At 42.6% G+C, this 18705-nt stretch overlaps 1 protein-coding gene across 1 annotated transcript in view; it reads left to right on the top strand.

The window, feature by feature from the left end:
• The window catches only part of LOC126235718 (uncharacterized), a 45758-nt gene extending 28592 nt beyond the window's left edge, over positions 1 to 17166 (top strand). Inside the window, exons 5-6 of the mRNA XM_049944490.1 lie at positions 7331 to 7442; positions 16897 to 17166. Coding sequence (XP_049800447.1) covers positions 7331 to 7442; positions 16897 to 17103 — 319 coding nt within the window. The 3' untranslated portion in view covers positions 17104 to 17166. The remainder of the gene's footprint in view (positions 1 to 7330; positions 7443 to 16896) is intronic.
• The last annotated feature ends 1539 nt before the right edge of the window (positions 17167 to 18705 follow it).

Here is an 18705-nt window from a genome sequence, read left to right as displayed (position 1 = left end):
CTGCACTGGGTGTAAACACGAAGTGAACCACTTCTACGGATGGCTCTGAGCACTATGGGACTCAACTGCTGAGGTCATAAGTCCCCTAGAACTTAGAACTATGTAAACCTAACTAACCTAAGGACATCACAAACATCCATGCCCGAGGCAGGATTCGAACCTGCGACCGTAGCGGTCTTGCGGTTCCAGACTGCAGCGCCTTTAACCGCACGGCCACTTCGGCCGGCCTACGGATGCGAAGTCGAAAAATAGAAACTATTCAAAGAAGTTTTGCACCAACTCCATTGGTCACTGAGTTCATGCGTTCGGTTGCATTAACTGATAAATATCTTTTTCAGTTCAGTTTTGTTGACAGGATATCGTTATGTACAGCCATCTGCGTAATGGAGACAATAGAAAACTGCATTCTCTCAGCGCTTAGTTATCGTTGCTGAACGTGACAATGTGGTTTGTGTGGACCACTTTTCACCGTTCGCCTCTAGCCAGCCGTGTAACAGAAATATAACATATTTCCTGATTCTTTTTCGAAATGATAGCATTCAGTTTTTGCGTGCTGCAATCTTTTACTTAAATTACAAAATTCACTCTGGAAAATTAAGGCTTTCCCAAATGTTAATGTAGGTTCTAAGCTACAATGTATGCCTAGGAACAGATATTATTTTCAAATTTAAAAGTGTTGCAGCCCATAAATTCTCGTTACCGTCGTGTGTAACAGTCTATGATTACAAGGTTACCCTGCTATACTCCATAATCAGTAAGTGTTACAAGTTAAAAAATCTTAAAATAGAAGCTGTTACCAGCTAGCACAAATTTCCATTTTAAAGACAAGAGAGATTATTAAGATATCAAAGAAACTCAGTTCATCTACAAATATCACGTGGTCCATGGTGGAAGACGTATTTCGGGGTACAAGATGAAGCATGGCTTAAACGTCCACAGGTTATGTAACTGGTTTTAAAAATATACTGAGTTTTACTCACCGTAAAACTCTGTTACTGAAGAAACAATAACACCTTTCAAATAGCCAATATATATATATCGTACACCACTTTGTAAAACTCCTGATACTTACAAACGCTGCAGAAAACACATCATGTCTGTTAACAACAAAAACTGTAGAAAATTCTAGGTGTCCCTTGTCCGTCTCCGGCCTGCAACACATTGCCGTCGGTCTTTCCCTACTGTTCGTATATGACAGTACCTACACACCATGGCTCATAGGTACCCAGAGCAGAATGCGAAACAAATGAACGCTGCCTTTTTTGGGCCAACTGGGAGGACTGTGTCCACCCAGAAATTATGGAACCACACGATCTACTTCTCTGTAAAACGTGTTCACATCGTTCTGCCGTATAGAACGATAAGTGGATTACACACTAGCCAAGAACAAAAAAATCTACCGCAACACCATTGCACTATTGTCACAAGACATGATGGCAGGTAGCGTTTCCCAGACACATGATACTGGCTCAAAATATGACTGATCCACTTCCTTCACCGAATCCGCGAGACAGCACGCCTGAGACGTATATTGCTAGCTGTCTGTCTCAACATGTTTTCCCGACAAACATCAGGCCTCAGACGAATGGTGCAGTCCTCGATGAACATAACCCCACAATGTTGATGGCTTTGGCAAATTCGTTCTTCGTCTTACATTTACGTTCCTCTCTGTTGGTTCTTGCCCATATTGCAGCCGGCCGCTGTGGCCGAGTGGTTCTAGCCGCTACAGTCCGGAACCGCGCTGCTGCTACGGTCGCAGGTTCGAATCCTGCCTCGGGCATGGCTGTGTGTGACATCCTTAGGTTAGTTCGGTTTAAGTAGTTTAGGGGACTGATGACCTCAGATGTCAAGTCGCACATCGCTTAGAGCCATTTGAACATACTGCATGTTACCCGTCATCTCCTAGAGCTTACATCTGTTTCGCTGAGAATTACGAACGTCCTGCATCATTTTAAATTGTCAAACGCTTTTTCTGTGTCGAAAAATGATATAAAACTGTCATGACATTTCGTAATTCTTGCCTCCATTGTTAAGGTCAATGAAGGAACTGCCTTTCTGATGTCCCTATTTGTTCTAAAGTCGAACTGACTGATGCCTAATTTTCTTTCACGTTCTCTATGTGTTATTCGTCTTAGGAAACTGTTTACATGAGCTACTATGCTGACTGTCTTCAAGATTCTGTGAAAGATGTTTTCAGAAAGTCCGACGATATGAGTCCAATCTCAAAGATTCTACACACTTACTTGAATAATCGTTTTGTTGGCTTTTTGTATCAACAATTTTATAAATTCTCAAGGGGTTCAACTTTACGTTCTGATTTGTTTCTTCGCAAATCTTCCAAAGCTCTGTCAAACTATAACTGTAATAAAGTATTCTTGTTCTATTGTATCAGCAGACTCCTCGTAGAGTCCAGTAAATGCACTTTTCCCATCTGTCCGCTCTGTCTTGTGCGGTTAACAATGGAACTCCCTTTTTAATAGAGGTCTTTGATTTTACTTTTACTATTCTTGGTCGTCCACTCTTATTATTCCCTCTTCGCTCTTGTACATATTGTGTATTACCCATCTCCCCGTATAACTTACCCCTATTTTTCCCCGAATTTTGAACATCTTGCACCACTTTACACTGTCGAACCATTTTTCTAGGTCGACAAATCCTATCAACATGTCTTTATTTTTCTTTAGTCTTGCTTCCATTATCAACCGTAAAGTCAGAATTGCCTCTCTGGTGCCTTTACTTTTCCAAAATCCGAACTGATCGTCATCTAACATATCCTCAATTTTCTTTGCCATTCTTCTTATATTATTTTTTTCACCAACTTGGTTGCATTACCTGTTAAGCTGATTGTGAAACAATTCTCGCACTTTTCAACTCTTGCAATCTTGGGAATGATGTGGATTGTATTTTTCCAAAATTCAGACGGTATGTGGCCAGACTCATACGTTCTACACACCAACGTGAATAGTCATTTTGTTGCCACTTCCCCTATTTTAGCAATTATGATGGAATGTTATCGAGCCCCCTCTGCCTTATTTGATCTTATGTCCTCAAAAGCTCTCTTAAATTCTAATACTGAGTCCCCTATCTCTTCTAAATCGACTCCTATTTCTTCTTCTAGCACATCAGATCTTTCCCCGCATAGAGGCCTTCAATGTACTGTTTCCACCTATCCGCTCTCCCCTCTGCATTTAACAATGCAATTTCGGTTGCATTCTTATAATGTTACCACCCTCGCTTGTAATTTCCCGAACGTTGTTTCTACCGCCTTGTCCTTCCGACAAACAATTCGTTTTCGAGTTCTTCACATTTAGCCCTATATTCTCTGCACTTCCCACTTGCTGCATTCCTCAGCGACTTCTATTTCCCTGAACATTTTTGTACTTCCTTCTTTCATCGATCAGCTGAAGTATTTCTTCTGTTACCCATGGTTTCTTTACACTTACTTTCTTTGTTCCTATGTTTTTCTTTCCTGCTTCTGTGGTCGCCCATTTTAGAGATGTCCATTGCTCTTGAACTGTAGTGCTTACGGGACTGTTCTTCATTGCTATATCTACAGCCTTAGAGAACTCCAAGCACATATCGTCATTCCATAGTACTTCTGTATCTCACATCTTTGCGTATTCATTCTTCCATACTAATCTCATCAACTTCAGACTACTCTTCATCACTACTACTTTGTGATCTGAGGCTACATCTGCTCCTGGGTACGCCTAACAGTCTAGTATCTGATTTCGGAATCTCTGTCTGACCATGATGTAATGTGACTGGACCGAGCGAGGTGGCGCAGTGGTTAGCACACTGGACTCGCATTCGGGAGGACGACGGTTCAATCACGTCTCCAGCCATCCTGATTTAGGTTTTCCGTGATTTCCCTAAATCGTTTCAGGCAAATGCTGGTATGGTTCCTTTCAAAGGGCACGGCCGATTTCCTTCCCCATCCTTCCCTAACCCGAGCTAGCGCTCCGTCTCTAATGACCTCGTTGTCGACGGGACGTTAAACAACACTAACCTAACCTAATGTGACTGATATCTTCCCGTATAGCCCGACCTTTTCCAAGTATACCTCCTCCTCTTGTGATTCTTAAACAGAGTATTCGCTATTACTAGCTGAAATTTATTACAGAACTCAGTAAGTCTTTCTCCTCTCTCCTTCCTTGACCCATGCCCATATTCTCCAGCAAACTTTTTTTCTACTCCTTCGCCCACAACTGCATTCCAGTCCTCCATGACTATTAGATTTTCATCTCCCTTTGCGTATTGTATTACTCTCTCAATATCCTCATATACTTTCTCTATCTCTTCATCGTACAGCTTGCGATGTCGGCATGTATACCTGAACTAACGTTGTTGGTTTGCTGACGATTCTCATAAGAATAACCCTATCACTGAACTGTTCACTGTAACACACTCTCTGCCCTACCTTCCTATTTATAACGATTCCTACTCCCTTTCTGCCATTTTCCGCTGCTGTTGATTTTGCCCTATCCTTAACTGATCAGAAATCCTTGTCTTCTTTCCTTTTAACTTCAATGAGCCCCACTATATCTAGATTTACTCTTTGCATTTCCCTTTTCGGATTTTCTAGCTTCCCTAACACATACAAGCTTCTGACATTCCAGACCCCGACTCGTAGAACGTTGTCCTTTCGTTGGTTATTCAATATTTTTCTCATCGTCACCTTCCCCTTCACAGACCCCTCTCAGAGATCCGAATGGGGGACTATTGCCGGCCGCTGGTGGCCGAGCGGTTCTAAGCGCTTCAGTCTGGAACCGCGCGACCGCTACGGTCGCAGGTTAGAATCCTGCCTCGGGCATGGATGTGTGTGATGTCCTTAGGTTAGTTAGGTTTAAGTAGTTATAAGTTCTAGGGGACTGATGACCTGAGATGTTAAGTCCCATAGTGCTCAGAGCTATTTTGGGGGACTGTTCTGGAATCTTTTGCCAATGGAGAGATCATCATGACACTTCTCCAGTTACTGGCCACATTTCCTGTGGATACACGTCATGTGTCTTTAATGTAGAGGTTTTTATTGCTTTCTGCATCCTCATGCCATTCATCACTGCTGATTCTTCCGCCTTTTGGTGCAGTTTCTCACCCCAAGGACAGGGCAGTGCCCTGAACCTCTGTCTGCTCCTCCGTCCTCTTTGATAAGGCCCTTGGCTAAATGAGTGTGACTTCTTACGCTGGAAGATTGTTGCCACCATTGCTGTTTATTAATTAAAATTTAAGCGGTGGCGGAGGACTTTTTATTATGAATGGAAGTCTGAAAGTCGCTGCCCCTTTCTTTTTTTTAATCGTTGTGTTTGGTCGTTGCGGACGTCACGTGACATCCGTTCAAGTTCGTTTGTTGATCCTTCCACTCAGTTTTTTATTACAGAGGCCAACTAGCTCTCTCACCGAACACGCTGAGCTACTGTGCCGGCGCCTTAGACCACGGGTGTCTAGGCGTGTCATGGGATAGGCATTTAATATTACGTGGAGCCTCCTCTGGCCCTGCGGACCGCAGTGAGACGCCATGGAAATGAGTCTACAAATCGCTGGTACTTCTCTGGAAGCAGCTGACTCCAAATTGTTTGCAGAGAGGCAGCCAATTCTGGTCTGTTAGTGGATGCAGAATCCAAGTCTCAGAGCCTGAGTTCTGTGTCATTCCAGATACGCTCAGGGGGGTTCAAATCTAAGCTCCGGCGAGGCCAGCTCACTGTTTGGGCTTCCTCCTCATGTTCCTGGAACCATTCCAAGGCCATGTGGGAGGATGTGGCAGCGCGTTATCATCGTGGAACACCGCACTACTGACAGGGTTTTGGAAGGCCACGAATGGTTGGAAATGGTACCTGAGCAGCTCAACATACTGCAGGCCATTTAACGTTTCTTCAAGAACAGCTAGGGAACCCATTCCACCACCGCCTTGAACACCACCTTCTTGGCAGACGGGATCTATCGATTCTTGCTGTCCGCGCCACATATGATGTCTTCCATTGGCATGGTACTGTTTAATCGTGATTAGTCCGATCATACCACGTTACGCCATTGTCCCATTGTCCATTCCTGTGATTGGCTACAAAATGCAAGCCGTTGTTCCTGATGAGGTTGAAACCCATGTTCCTGCGGATTGTCCATTGGGAGACGTGTCTAGCACGCTCTGTGTTAAAATGATCAGTGATTTGTTGATTTGTTGCACTGTTGTCCTTCTACCACTGTTGACAATCCGTCTCAAATGTCACCGGTCACGAAGTTGGCTGGACGGCCGGTAGTAAGTCTGTTGTGGACTGTGACACCTTCAGTCAACCATTCACGATAAATCCTTGACACAGTTGAACGTGTGAATCCGAATTCCTGCACCCCTACCGAAATCTAACTTCCCAGCCGTCGGTCACCGACCAGCATACCCCATTCGAACGACGTCAGCTCACGACGACGTGGCATGTTACACACATCACTTGCACAACCACTTCTGAGAAGGCTTCCTATAAAACTGCAACTGGCACAGGGGAACATGGGAAATGTAGTGCGCATACAATACGCCTGTGCCACCTGTGCCCCACTATCCCGAGAGATTTGCTAAGTCAGTGTTTAACAGTCAACATTCCTTATTAGTTGCGATTACAGGAGAACGTTGCACCGAAAAATGTCTCCCACAGTCATGGTCCCAAAATAAACAACTTTTTTTGCCGAAATGATGAAACAGCCCATCACTTGGCTAAATATAGTCGTAGTGCTACCTAGGTTGTCTCGTTATAAAGAGAAGTTGTGAACGTTGTCACACTACATCTCCGACACTTGTCGTGTCCGACCATCACGAGATGGACACGCCCACGCTGAACACAGGATTTTCTACCTAACGGATTCGACATGTTTTATCCTACAGTTCATGCGGAAAGTCAGCTGGGTTTCAATAGCGTCTCTTAAACACGTACGAAAAATCTTGGAGGCGTTAAATTTGAAAAAAATTAAATTCAGATTTTCGTATTCTACGGTAATATTTGAGAGCGAAGTACATCCAGAATTATAAAATTTTGGCACTAACGCGGAGAGCACATGCGTGCATTTGGAATGACACTGGGAAACAGGAGTCACATCATAAATGTAGAAATAATAAGTAAGAGCTCTCTGAGAGTTCATCCAGTATCTCACGATTCATGAATCAAGTCTCGGCTAGTTAACGTTGCACCAGAGGAACATATTCGATTCCAATCCCGTTGTCGGATTCGATCATTCTTATGAAGAATTTTTATGCATCCTCTTGTACTATTAAAGGACAAGTTTTCTACCTTTCTCTAAAGCAACCCCATAAATACAAGCAAATGCATGGTATCTCATTTGTTTTTTGCAGCATATCTGTGCAGAATTCTACGTTCAGCATCGACATTGCTCTGAAGTCAACTTCCGAGAATGTTCCATACATCGACCAGCTCATCATCGACTACGACATTCCTATTGTTCAGGTAAGCTGACATGCAGTGAATTGCATCACTGTTAAATCTACTTGTTTTTCTTACTAGTTTCTAGGTGTTGTCTGCAGCCGGCCGCGGTGGTCTAGCGGTTCTAGGCGCTCAGTACGGAACCGCGCGACTGCTACGGTCGCAGGTTCGAATCCTGCCTCTGGCATGGATGTGTGTGATGTCCTTAGGTTAGTTAGGTTTAAGTAGTTCTAAGTTCTAGGGGACTGATGACCACAGATGTTAAGTCCCATTGTGCTCAGAGGCATTTTTGTTGTCTGCACCTCCACGTTTCCAGCTTCATTTCGTTAATGACGGTTTAGCTTTACATGGGAATTGTAATAACCAGCACCTTCAATCAGAAATACCTGTACTTTATTATACTAAAAAAATACATTTCTATCCCTGTAGACCAGTCACAGACAACCTGTTGTGAAGCGCATGTAACACTACTGGCCACTAATAGTCCCGTTACGCGCGAAGACAAGTAAAACATTTCCCTCCAACACTACAAGAGAGGGTCCCGTTAATTTTAATCCTTTGGAAGTAACTTAAAATGTGTGCTAATTGTTAAGGCATCGGACATCGTTTCATTACCTGAACGATTACATTTGATAGAGATGAGTAGCTGGGCTGATGGGACTCAAGCAAAGGTTACGATAGTTATAAAGTAAATTTTAGTTAGAGGAAAGAAAAACGGTCGCCATTCTAGTTATACAAGGTGGTACCAAGAGATTATACGGTCCGTCAAGAAAATTAACTACTGTGTATGACTTTACTTGGAACTAAAATCTTTTTCTGCAAATAGGACACGAAACGGTAACACAGTCTAACAAGTCTCAGTAAATTAGTTAATAACACGAAATAGAAATAAAGGCTAAAACTGTTCTGGCAACAAACTGTCTCTCATTATCATACACCGTCTGTATTCAAAACAAGAAAACTTATGTTCACTACATAATATCAGCTAATAAGGGAGAAGCACTGCGACTTAAACATGAGGAGAATTTACCACTTTCTTATTGGAAAACATTGACATATAAATGATCTTTAAATTGTTGTACTGACTGATACGATTACTATATGTTTTCAATGGGAGCCCATATTTCCTTGCATGAAGCAGAGCATAAGTGAAAAAAGGGAGTCTTCAATCTATTAGGGTCTGAGCAAGTTGCAGCCATTTTTCATAAAATCTTTTAAAATTATTGCTGCACTTCATAAACACTTTCCGTGTAGTAATGAGAGTACTATTGGCTCAACATTTAACATGGGGGACATAGAAACTTTTGTCTAGAGAGAGAACAAGTGATTCTGGTAAATCATAATAAAGACACATACATAAACATAAATGAACGAATAAAATGACACTTTTACATGCCTTTGAAGCACGTATTAAACTGTAATGTCCAATAATCACTTTTAATTACCACTATTTCATTCAGTTACTTTTAACATTGAACTAATATTTTAGCAAGCATGAAGCTTAAGCATAGTAATTAATCATTTTCTTTGCATTCACACTTTTACCAGACTTTAACTATCCACCTACGCAACTCACGCTGTGTATTTCAGAGACAAAACTAACTGGACACTTAGGAAATATATTATTCCACAAAAGTTAATAGTGCTATTAAAACAATAACTACACTACAGTTCAATAAAATAAGACAGTCGGCTGTATTAAATCACTAGGAAAAGGATCCTCTCTGTGTAAAATGACTAAGGAGTGATCCAAGGTTCTTGAGACAAAGTTGAAAGTAAGGTGCTAATTATTTGCATCTTAAGCAAATTACTGGTCCTTGCAAACAAATACAGTACTAAACTTTTACTTGAGCTAAAGGTGATTGCTGTGGCGATCTTCTGTGGCTGAAACAAAGGCGGCCAACGTAATCATGGCTCTTACAACATAATTGCTCCGAAAGTTATTTCCCTCGCACCGGATTATTATGATTCAGAGGTAACAAATAAATATCATGAACTACTACCCAGTAAATTTCCACGTCTGAGGCATTATTATTTAGTCTTTCTCCTTTCTTTGCCTCCTTCAGCATACAAGATGCGAACAGTTTGAATGCTAGCCACCGAATTTTTTGTGCTACAAAGATTCCTTACCAGTCTACCACCAGTTCCACCACTTCTACTCTCGTCTTTCGTAGTGCAGGGACTTCCCCCCAGGTTTTACGTAAGTACAGACCGACGTACTTTATGCGCGAACCAACGAATAAATGAACAAATACTATTTTAACACATTAGAATTTTAACAGAACATAATTTTAAAATTACATGCTTACATTAATTCTTGTGAGATAACTTCGCAGAAAATATGAACAAACATTTAAGTAGAGGTTGACCCAAAGTTCATAATGATACAGATATCACACTAAGCATAAGAAGGCAAAGTAGGTAAATCACGTAGTTATAGTCGACATCGACTATAAGTTTTACACATCGACTTGATTCATATACTTACTTAAGCTCACGGGCCGTCTTGTCGTGCGATGCGATAGTATCACTCCTAGCGCATAAAGTCAGATCTATAGCGTCTGTGAAGTTAATCTTTATGGAGTAAAGCACCGTTGGGAATGACACCCCTTTCCCGCTACGCAACCGCAACAAATGGTGCCTCAAAAGTTCATTCTTACGAATACATTCTTTTTATGTTCACCCAAACTTCAGAAGTTTACGGTTATTTACGCGTCGTGAACATTGTTTCTATATTTACAACATTTCACAATATCAATCTTAAAAACTTTCATTGTAAAATTTTGCAACGCCGTTGGCAAGGAAATAATGTTCACGACCCGAAAATAAATGTACACATCTGAAGATGGGATATCAGGTATCTTGAAATTTCATCATGGAATAAAAAAGCCAGTAAAGGCATCTGGCTGCAGCTAATTCATTAGAACTTACCTTCAACAGTTTGTGTGTTATAATTGTGGTGTCACCGCCAGACACCACACTTGCTAGGTGGTAGCTTTAAATCGGCCGCGGTCCATTAGTACATGTCGGACCCGCGTGTCGCCACTGTCAGTGATCGCAGACCGAGCGCCACCACACGCCAGGTCTCGAGAGACGGACTAGCACTCGCCCCAGTTGTACGGACGACTTAGCTAGCGATGCGCACTGCCGAAGCCTCGCTCATTTGCAGAGCAGATAGTTAGAATAGCCTTCAGCTAAGTCAATGGCTACGACCTAGCAAGGCGCCATTAGTATTACATTGCATGATCTACAGAGTCTCACTTGTATCGTCAAGAGCGATGTACAACAATGATGGATTAGAGTTAGGTATTCCAGCAGCTACGTACTTTTCTTTATAGCATTCATTACGTATCCTGTTTCAGACCTATCTCTAGCCTGCGTGAGTTTAACGCGTGCATTCGGCCTCCTCAACCAAGTAGTGTGCGTAGTGTTGGCTAACTGCTAACACTACAATAATGCTTCCACAACGGACAACAATTATTTACTAATGTTTTACGAGGAAGGAAACTTTTTGTCCAAATGTTCAAGTGTGTGTAAATTCGTAAGGGGCCAAACTGCTGAGGCCATCGGTCCCTAGACTTACACAATACTTAAACTAGCTTACGTTAAGAACAACACACACAACCATGCCCGAAGGAGGATTCGAACCTCCGGCGGGAGTGGCCGCTCAATCCGTGACACGGCGCCTCTAACCGCACGGCCACTCCGCGCGGCAAACTGTTTGAAATTTAGTGTGTTAGTAACCACAAACACTATTAGGAAGCGTATTTAATTATTTGTCCAAAAAATACTTTTGATGACTGACAGTATAGCCATGGGTTGTTTCTGCACAGAAAATAAATTAAGCCACTGTTTCTGTCTTCGTTTTAAAAAGTTTAAAACTCTAAAGCGCCCGAACGATAGCATACATCGGCCGTATTGCACAGAATCCAAACTGGAAAAATGCTAACAACCGATTGGACAGTTCTCAAACTGATGATACTCGCCTTCACACACTCAGAATGTATTGGCCATGCTGAGAGTGTTTTCGTAGGCATCAGTACTGTTCGTCACTATTCCTTGTGTTGGCAGTACGACAATACTCGCCATCAGGTGGTCATTATAGTGACGTAACAACAATAATACTGAACGGGCGAGAGTCCCTAATGTAAGACATTTCTACTATAGCGAGCCGAGCGTTGGCGGAAATATCCGAAAATGGGTCCCGGGCGTAGTGCAGTGCAAGTACCTTGCTCGCCCCTCCAGAAATTTCTTCCACGCGCCCAACCGAAACCAGTCACCAGTGGCTCACCCCTGCTGTAGACCCACAGTCACGTCCATTTTGATCCTTACATCATTTACTTTCCTCTTGCACACCACTTGGACTGAAGTGCGTTGTGTGCTGTACTAAAGAAAAAATACTCATTAATGCAGTTGTTTGGTTGTTACAGTTCACCTCTGGTGAATACTACAGTTCGTAACTGTGGGCTATGGATAACATTATTTCAATGGACAATATTCATCATCCTGAGGGTACTTCAGCTACCGCAATCATTTTGGTTCCTTTTTTCTCCCACTAGCGAATGGATTGTGGAAGAACCTCCGCATAAATTCCAATTTCTCTGACTTTTCCGTTTTTGTCTTTTCATAAGATTTAATTAAATTACGAACTAAAGTACGGTATTTAGAAATCCCAGAAAAAAGTTTTATGGTTTGTAGAAAAGAAGCACGTCATGTGTGGAAAACGCTGATTGAAACCATCGGAGAATGAAAACTAGAGACCGTTGGAATGTTTATTGTTTATTGAGACAATCTCCAGCAAGGTCAGTCTGGTTTCAAGCAAGTGTGGAGTTGAACCTGAAATTAGACCCAGCAGTTTGCAGCGTATGTGGTTCAAAATATATGCGACAAGTCATCCAAAATATTAACTAGCGATCCAAGGACCACTCCTGGATCACAAAAGCACTGAAACGTAAGAAGATGGCTCTTGCGTGACTCAGTCTACCGATGGACACAAAACATCCTTTCATAGTTTGCTGTCTTTAATCTCTTGGCATACGCCACACACTAATAGTACACTGCTGGCCATTAAAATTGCTACACCAAAAAGAAATGCAGATGATAAACGCGTATTCATTGGACAAATATATTATACTAGAACTGACATGTGATTACATTTTCACGCAATTTGGGTGCATAGATCCTGAGAAATCAGTATAAAGAACAACCACCTCTGGCCGTAATAATGCCCTTGATACGCCTGGGTATTGAGTCAAACATACCTTGGATGGCGTGTACAGGACAACTGCCATGCAGCTTCAGCACGATACCACAGTTCATCAAGAGTAGTGACTGGCGTATTGTGACGAGCCAGTTGCTCGGCCACCATTGACCAGATGTTTTCAGTTGGTGTGAGATCTGGAGAATGTGCTGGCCAGGGCAGCAGTCGAACATTTTCTCTAGCCAGAAAGGGCCCTACAGGACCTGCAACACGCGGTCGTGCATTATCCTGCTGAAATGTAGGGTTTCGCAGGGATCGAATGAAGGGTAGAGCCACGGGTCGTAACACATCTGAATTGTAACGTCCGCTGTTCAAAGTGCCGTCAATGCGAACAAGAGGTGACCGACCATCACGCCGGGTGATACGCCAGTATGGCGATGACGAATGCACGCTTCCAATGTGCGTTACCCGCGATGTCGCCAGACACGGATGCGACCATCATGATGCTGTAAACAGAACCTGGATTCATCTGAAAATATGACATTTTTCAATTCGTGCACCCAGGTTCGTCGTTGAGTACACCATCGCAGGCGCTCCTGTCTGTGATGTAACCGCAGCCATGGTCTCCGAGCTGATAGTCCATGCTGTTGCAAACGTCGTCGAACTGTTCGTGCAGATGGTTGTTGTCTTGCAAACGTCCCCATCAGTTGACTCAGGGATCAAGACGTGGCTGCACGATCCGTTGCAGCCATGCGGATAAGATGCCTGTCATCTCGACTGCTAGTGATACGAGGCCGTTGGGATCCAGCACGGCGTTCAGTATTACCCTCTTGAACCCACTGGTTCCATATTCTGGTAACAGTGATTGGATCTCGACCAACGCGAGCAGCAATGTCGCGATACGATAAACCGCAATCGCGATAGGCTACAATCCGACCTTTATCAAAGTCGGAAACGTGATGGTACGCATTTCTCCCCGTCACACGAGGCATCACAACAACGTTTCACCAGGCAACGCCGGTCAACTGCTGTTTGTGTATAAGAAATCAGTTGGAAACTTTCGTCATGTCAGGACGTTGTAGGTCTCGCCACCGGCGCCAGTCTTGTGTGAATGCTCTGAAAAGCTAATCATTTGCATATCACAACATCGTCTTCTTGTTAGTTAAATTTCGCGCCTGTAGCACGTCATCTTCGTGGTGTAGCAATTTTAATGGCCAGTAGTGTAGTTTAAGCCCAAAATGATTCAGGTGGAGGCCTCGTTCCTGCCTCACTGTGACTACCCAGCCTGAGATGGGTGCAGTCGCGGCTTTTTTAGAGAACTTCTTCAGTCAGCCATAGCGAACTCTTTTTTAGAGAACGTCTTCAGTCAGCCATAGCGAACATTGAGGTCTCTAGCAAATAACAACGGAGATACAGGAGCTGGACTGAAACTGGCAGTCGGAATTTTTTTATACTAACGGTAATAAACCTTGCAAGCCTTAGTTCTGAATTATTTCATTCAGCTTACCGGCGGAAAATTTAATGTTTAGTATCATTATATCCTAACAGTGTTCATAGAAACTCTTCGATAAAAGGGAGAAGCGATCAGGATCGTGTGTTGTTCAACTTAGCCAGCACTGGGATGCACAATAACACTTACAAGTCCCCAATGAGATGCAGATCATAACTAACACGTCTACGTGATAGTTTCCAGATTGATGCGAGTTCAGATTAGGGGAAAATATTGCTGCCATATCGGAGCTCTATTTCAAGTCGTATAAACATTACGTCTTTCAGGATGAACTCTATCGAACTGTCACTGACTCGTCTGCTATCCGCAAGAGCAAACGTGATCTACCATTCACCATTCTGTGCAGCAAGTCTTCGTGCTTCAACATTGCGTTGGCATTTTGCACGGGATGGTTCTAGAAGTTGTCCGGCAAAGTTGTCACTATCTGTTGCATTGTCACTAGCTTGTCAGCTGTTAAAATCAGAATTAGCCGACGGAAACAATTTCATACCAGCTGACCTTCTTAACGGTAACCTACCGTATCAAGGCAATGACAATAGATCATCGACACCGTAGGCAGTGGAGTAAAACAACAGAAGTCGCACGCTCAGAGCTGAGGTGATCTGCCTGTGATCAAATTCACTGAAACATTCAGGTGCTGAACTAATCGTCAGTCGACCACTGCAATATCTAGCAATACTATACGTACACATTTTAGCTAGTTATTCATATCATAAGAAGAAAGTACCGCTATCTGCCCACCACGTGTAGCTCAGTTGTGTAGCTTTCTTTGAGGATGTCAGTGTTCTGCTTCAAAGCGGTCCGACATGTTTTCCTGTGCGTATGCGAGTTTCTTCATCTCAGCGCTTATACCCAACAGCTTCAGTTATTTGTCGTACATATCTCAATAGCTGTCATCATCTACGATGTTGGTCCTCTAAAGTCTTGGAAGCAAGACGACTCATGTGGGACGACGAAAGGACATAAAAAGACAGGCATAAGCGAATGGAGCATTCAGAGGTAAAAGAAGTGTAGGAGTGCCAAAACTAAGTCTTCATTTGACAAAGGAAAATCTGAGCATAACTTCAGCACGTAACTGTATAGATGTAAACTATGATCAGTAAGAAAACCAGAAAAGAGTAGTAGAACTCGAACGTTTTATATATGTTGTAGAAGGATGTTGAAAATTAGCTGTAGTCATAAGCTTTGGAGTGAAGAGGCCCTCCACAGCACCGGCGAGGGCAGGAATACCAGGAAAACACTTATTAGAAGAAGGAATAGGATAATGGGCTCGGTAAAACAGGTAATATTATTAATAGTGTATTCCCCGTCGCTACGATGGCCGCATATGGGTTACTATACCCTGGACTATTATCGATTAATATCAACCCCACCCGAGAGTTTATTGTGTGTATTGGGCCATCACCATTATCTTCATCACATTTGGATTACTTTGTGATGGAGCTTCGTGAAAAGTAAATACCATATTCTTTGTGGCGTTGGTGTGTCTCGGGTACCAAAGATCATTTAATCCATTAAAAATAAGCAGTATCTATGAGTGTAAGTTGCAAAGAACAAACTCTTAACTTACTCCATGAAACTTCCGGACCATTTCGTCAATAAGACAAATGACTATTACCGCCTGACAAAAATTACTAAATAAATAATAGCCCTAGGCACACAAATCTGTTATGCCTGCTTATAATTGTGTCGCTCAGGAATATCCTGCAGTTGTATTTGTGCAAAAATTTGAAAGTGTTACTGTTAAGAGCGACTGTCATGAACTATATCCTTTCAATGCGAGAGCTGCACCACTCCCAAATTTTCCTACAGCAATGTGTCGTTGGTATAAAACGGTAAGTAACATTTAGAAATTATGAAATTGTTTGACCATTCTATTGAGCACAAAATTCAATTAATGACACGGTGAGGAATAATAGAAGTAGTGAAGACAACACGAACATGAATCAAGCATTAAGAAATATAAACTGAGAAACATGCGATAAAGGGAGGATTTGACGTCTTATCTGCAAAACAGACTGGGAGTCTCCGATGCAATACGTCTTCGGTGGCTACAGTACAGTATTTTGTGCAAAATTGATGTGACCTGTCAAAAAAGAGCAACAGAGAATGCTAGAATAGTTTGACATACTTGGTTATTTTAAGACTTTTCGAGAAATCACATCACTTCCCTGCAAACACTGTACTCCGTGCCGGGCGGGATTAGCCGAGCGGTCTCTGGCGATGCATTCCTGGACTGTGCGGCTGGTCCCGGCGGAGGTTCGAGTCCTCCCTCGGGCATGGGTGTGTGTGTTTGTCCTTAGGATAATTTAGATTAAGTAGTGTGTAAGCTTAGGGACTGATGACCTTTGCAGTTAAGTCCCATAAAATTTCACACACATTTGAACATTTTGAACTGTACTCCGTATTTGATAGTTACCAAGCGAAGTGGAGGTGAAATAGGCAAGAAGTTAATGAGAAACACTTTGCTAAACGAAGAGAGACATGGGATTATTACTGCTAACAAACCTACTGATGTATAAAGAAGAAAGGAAGGAATCTGTGTGGAACACATATCTGAGTTAGCTAGACCTACAGACACGTGAACATGAGGATAAAGTAGATGCTGACGATAAACGTAAAGTTCACATCAAGCGACGCGGATTAGGGTGTAAATTAGATTTTAAGGGACGCAAAATGTCCGACACAAATTTTGGAAGCAAGTGATGTACGTGTGTTGGTTTCTTGTGTCGACTAACAGTACGACTTTCCTTATACGCTTGTTCCAGACGAACTTCACGGGTCTGCTAGGTGGAGGAGACCTGAGCGACGTGACGAATGAGATCATCAGCGACCTGGTGCCGCAGATCCTCGACAACCAGAAGGACAATATCCTGGGAGCCATCGTGCCCGTCATTGTTAACGCAGTTAATGAGGCAATTTCCGGCTATACCTTGAACGACATCATCTGCAAAGTGGTGGGAGTCTTCTGCTAAAGACCCATCTCCGGACCACTCCAAAAGCACTGTTATAAATAAAATAATTACTTTTTATTACAATAGTGTGAAATTTATTTCTCGTTAAACCTTAAAACTTTATCGTCATCCGGGCTCATTATACATGATGGTCTGGGGCGACATACCATGCATTATTTGATTTATGAATTCTTCGTCTGGTTAAGCTAGCCAGTGATGGTGATCATCTTAATCACCGCTCTGCTCGTAACTTCGGGAATAAACCCACTGAGCCGGCCGAAGTGGCCGTGCGGCTCTAGGCGCTGCAGTCTGGAACCGCGAGGCCGCTACGGTCGCAGGTTCGAATCCTGCCTCGGGCATGGATGTGTGTCTTGTCCTTAGGTTAGTTCGGTTTAACTAGTTCTAAGTTCTAGGGAACTAATGACCTCAGAAGTTGAGTCCCATAGTGCTCAGAGCCATTTGAGCCAAACCCACTGAAGAGAAGGCCAGACAGTGTTTAAATAAGGTTATATAATTTGGTTAACGAAGGGAGTATCTAGTGGCACAGCAGGTCATTATGAGCGCGCTTGTGTATATATGTGTGTGCGTGGGTGAGTGTGTGTGTGTGTGTGTGTGTGTGTGTGTGTGTGTGTGTATGTATGTGTGCATTTAGGGCTCTCGAGAGCTGTGTTATTAGCCCTCATGCTCAAACGAGCCAACAGGAATGAGGCTAAAGAAGCTACAACTAAGAATGCACAAAATACACTTACACTTAAAATTACAAACACTCTCTACCATTTGCGCTTTCACCTATTCAGGTCCAGCTACCCGCAAAGGCTGTAATATGTCAATGTGCAATTAAAATTATAATTTAAATATAGAATAAAGCCTACAAAACATCGCAGGAAAGTAAGACTGGATCACTTACAACAAAACAAGTTGAGCAAGACACTGTGGTAAAACATTAAAACGTTCTCCCTTATAGTTAAGGGCCCAAGCAAGAACTCTCGGAAAAGCAGGCACCTCCAACTGTTATTAAGTCGTACTGCGTATTTTTTCAGATATGTAGACGATACTTTTGTTATTTGGCCACATGACAGTGAGAATTTGAGCGACTTTTTAGAACACCTGAATTCAATTCATCGAAACATTTGTTTCACGATGGTGATGGAAAAGAATTGCTGCCTTCCCTTTCTCGATGCGTTGCTCAGGAGGAAGGTTGGTGGTACATTGGAACCTGCCGTTAATAGGGAGCCTACTCACACTGACGTATACCTGATAGTTGTCACAATCCGGCTCTACGTGTCATCTCGGACCCTAAGAGTTTTCCAGGAGGGTTACCCCGTCTCAGATTCACCTGTCGTCAGAATGGTTATAGTGAAAGAAGATCAGACGTACATTGCAATGTCGACCAGATGTGCACAGGTGGGTGATGATAATGCGTGTTTCGGTTTATAATAACAATCTTAAAATCTTTTTTTTTTGAAAAAATGTCCTAATATACTGGAGCCATAGTGGCATCGTCAAATGCTAAACACAAAATCAGCGCCAGCATCGTAAAATATATATAAACAATAGTATACACAAGCAATCTTGTCGTAGGAACATCCGCAACTGAGCATTATAGCAGGGATTGAAAATACC

This window comes from Schistocerca nitens, chromosome 2, assembly GCF_023898315.1.
Source record: "Schistocerca nitens isolate TAMUIC-IGC-003100 chromosome 2, iqSchNite1.1, whole genome shotgun sequence".
NCBI classification, from domain to species: Eukaryota; Metazoa; Arthropoda; class Insecta; order Orthoptera; family Acrididae; genus Schistocerca; species Schistocerca nitens.
This window is presented reverse-complemented; position numbering and strand designations above follow the sequence as displayed.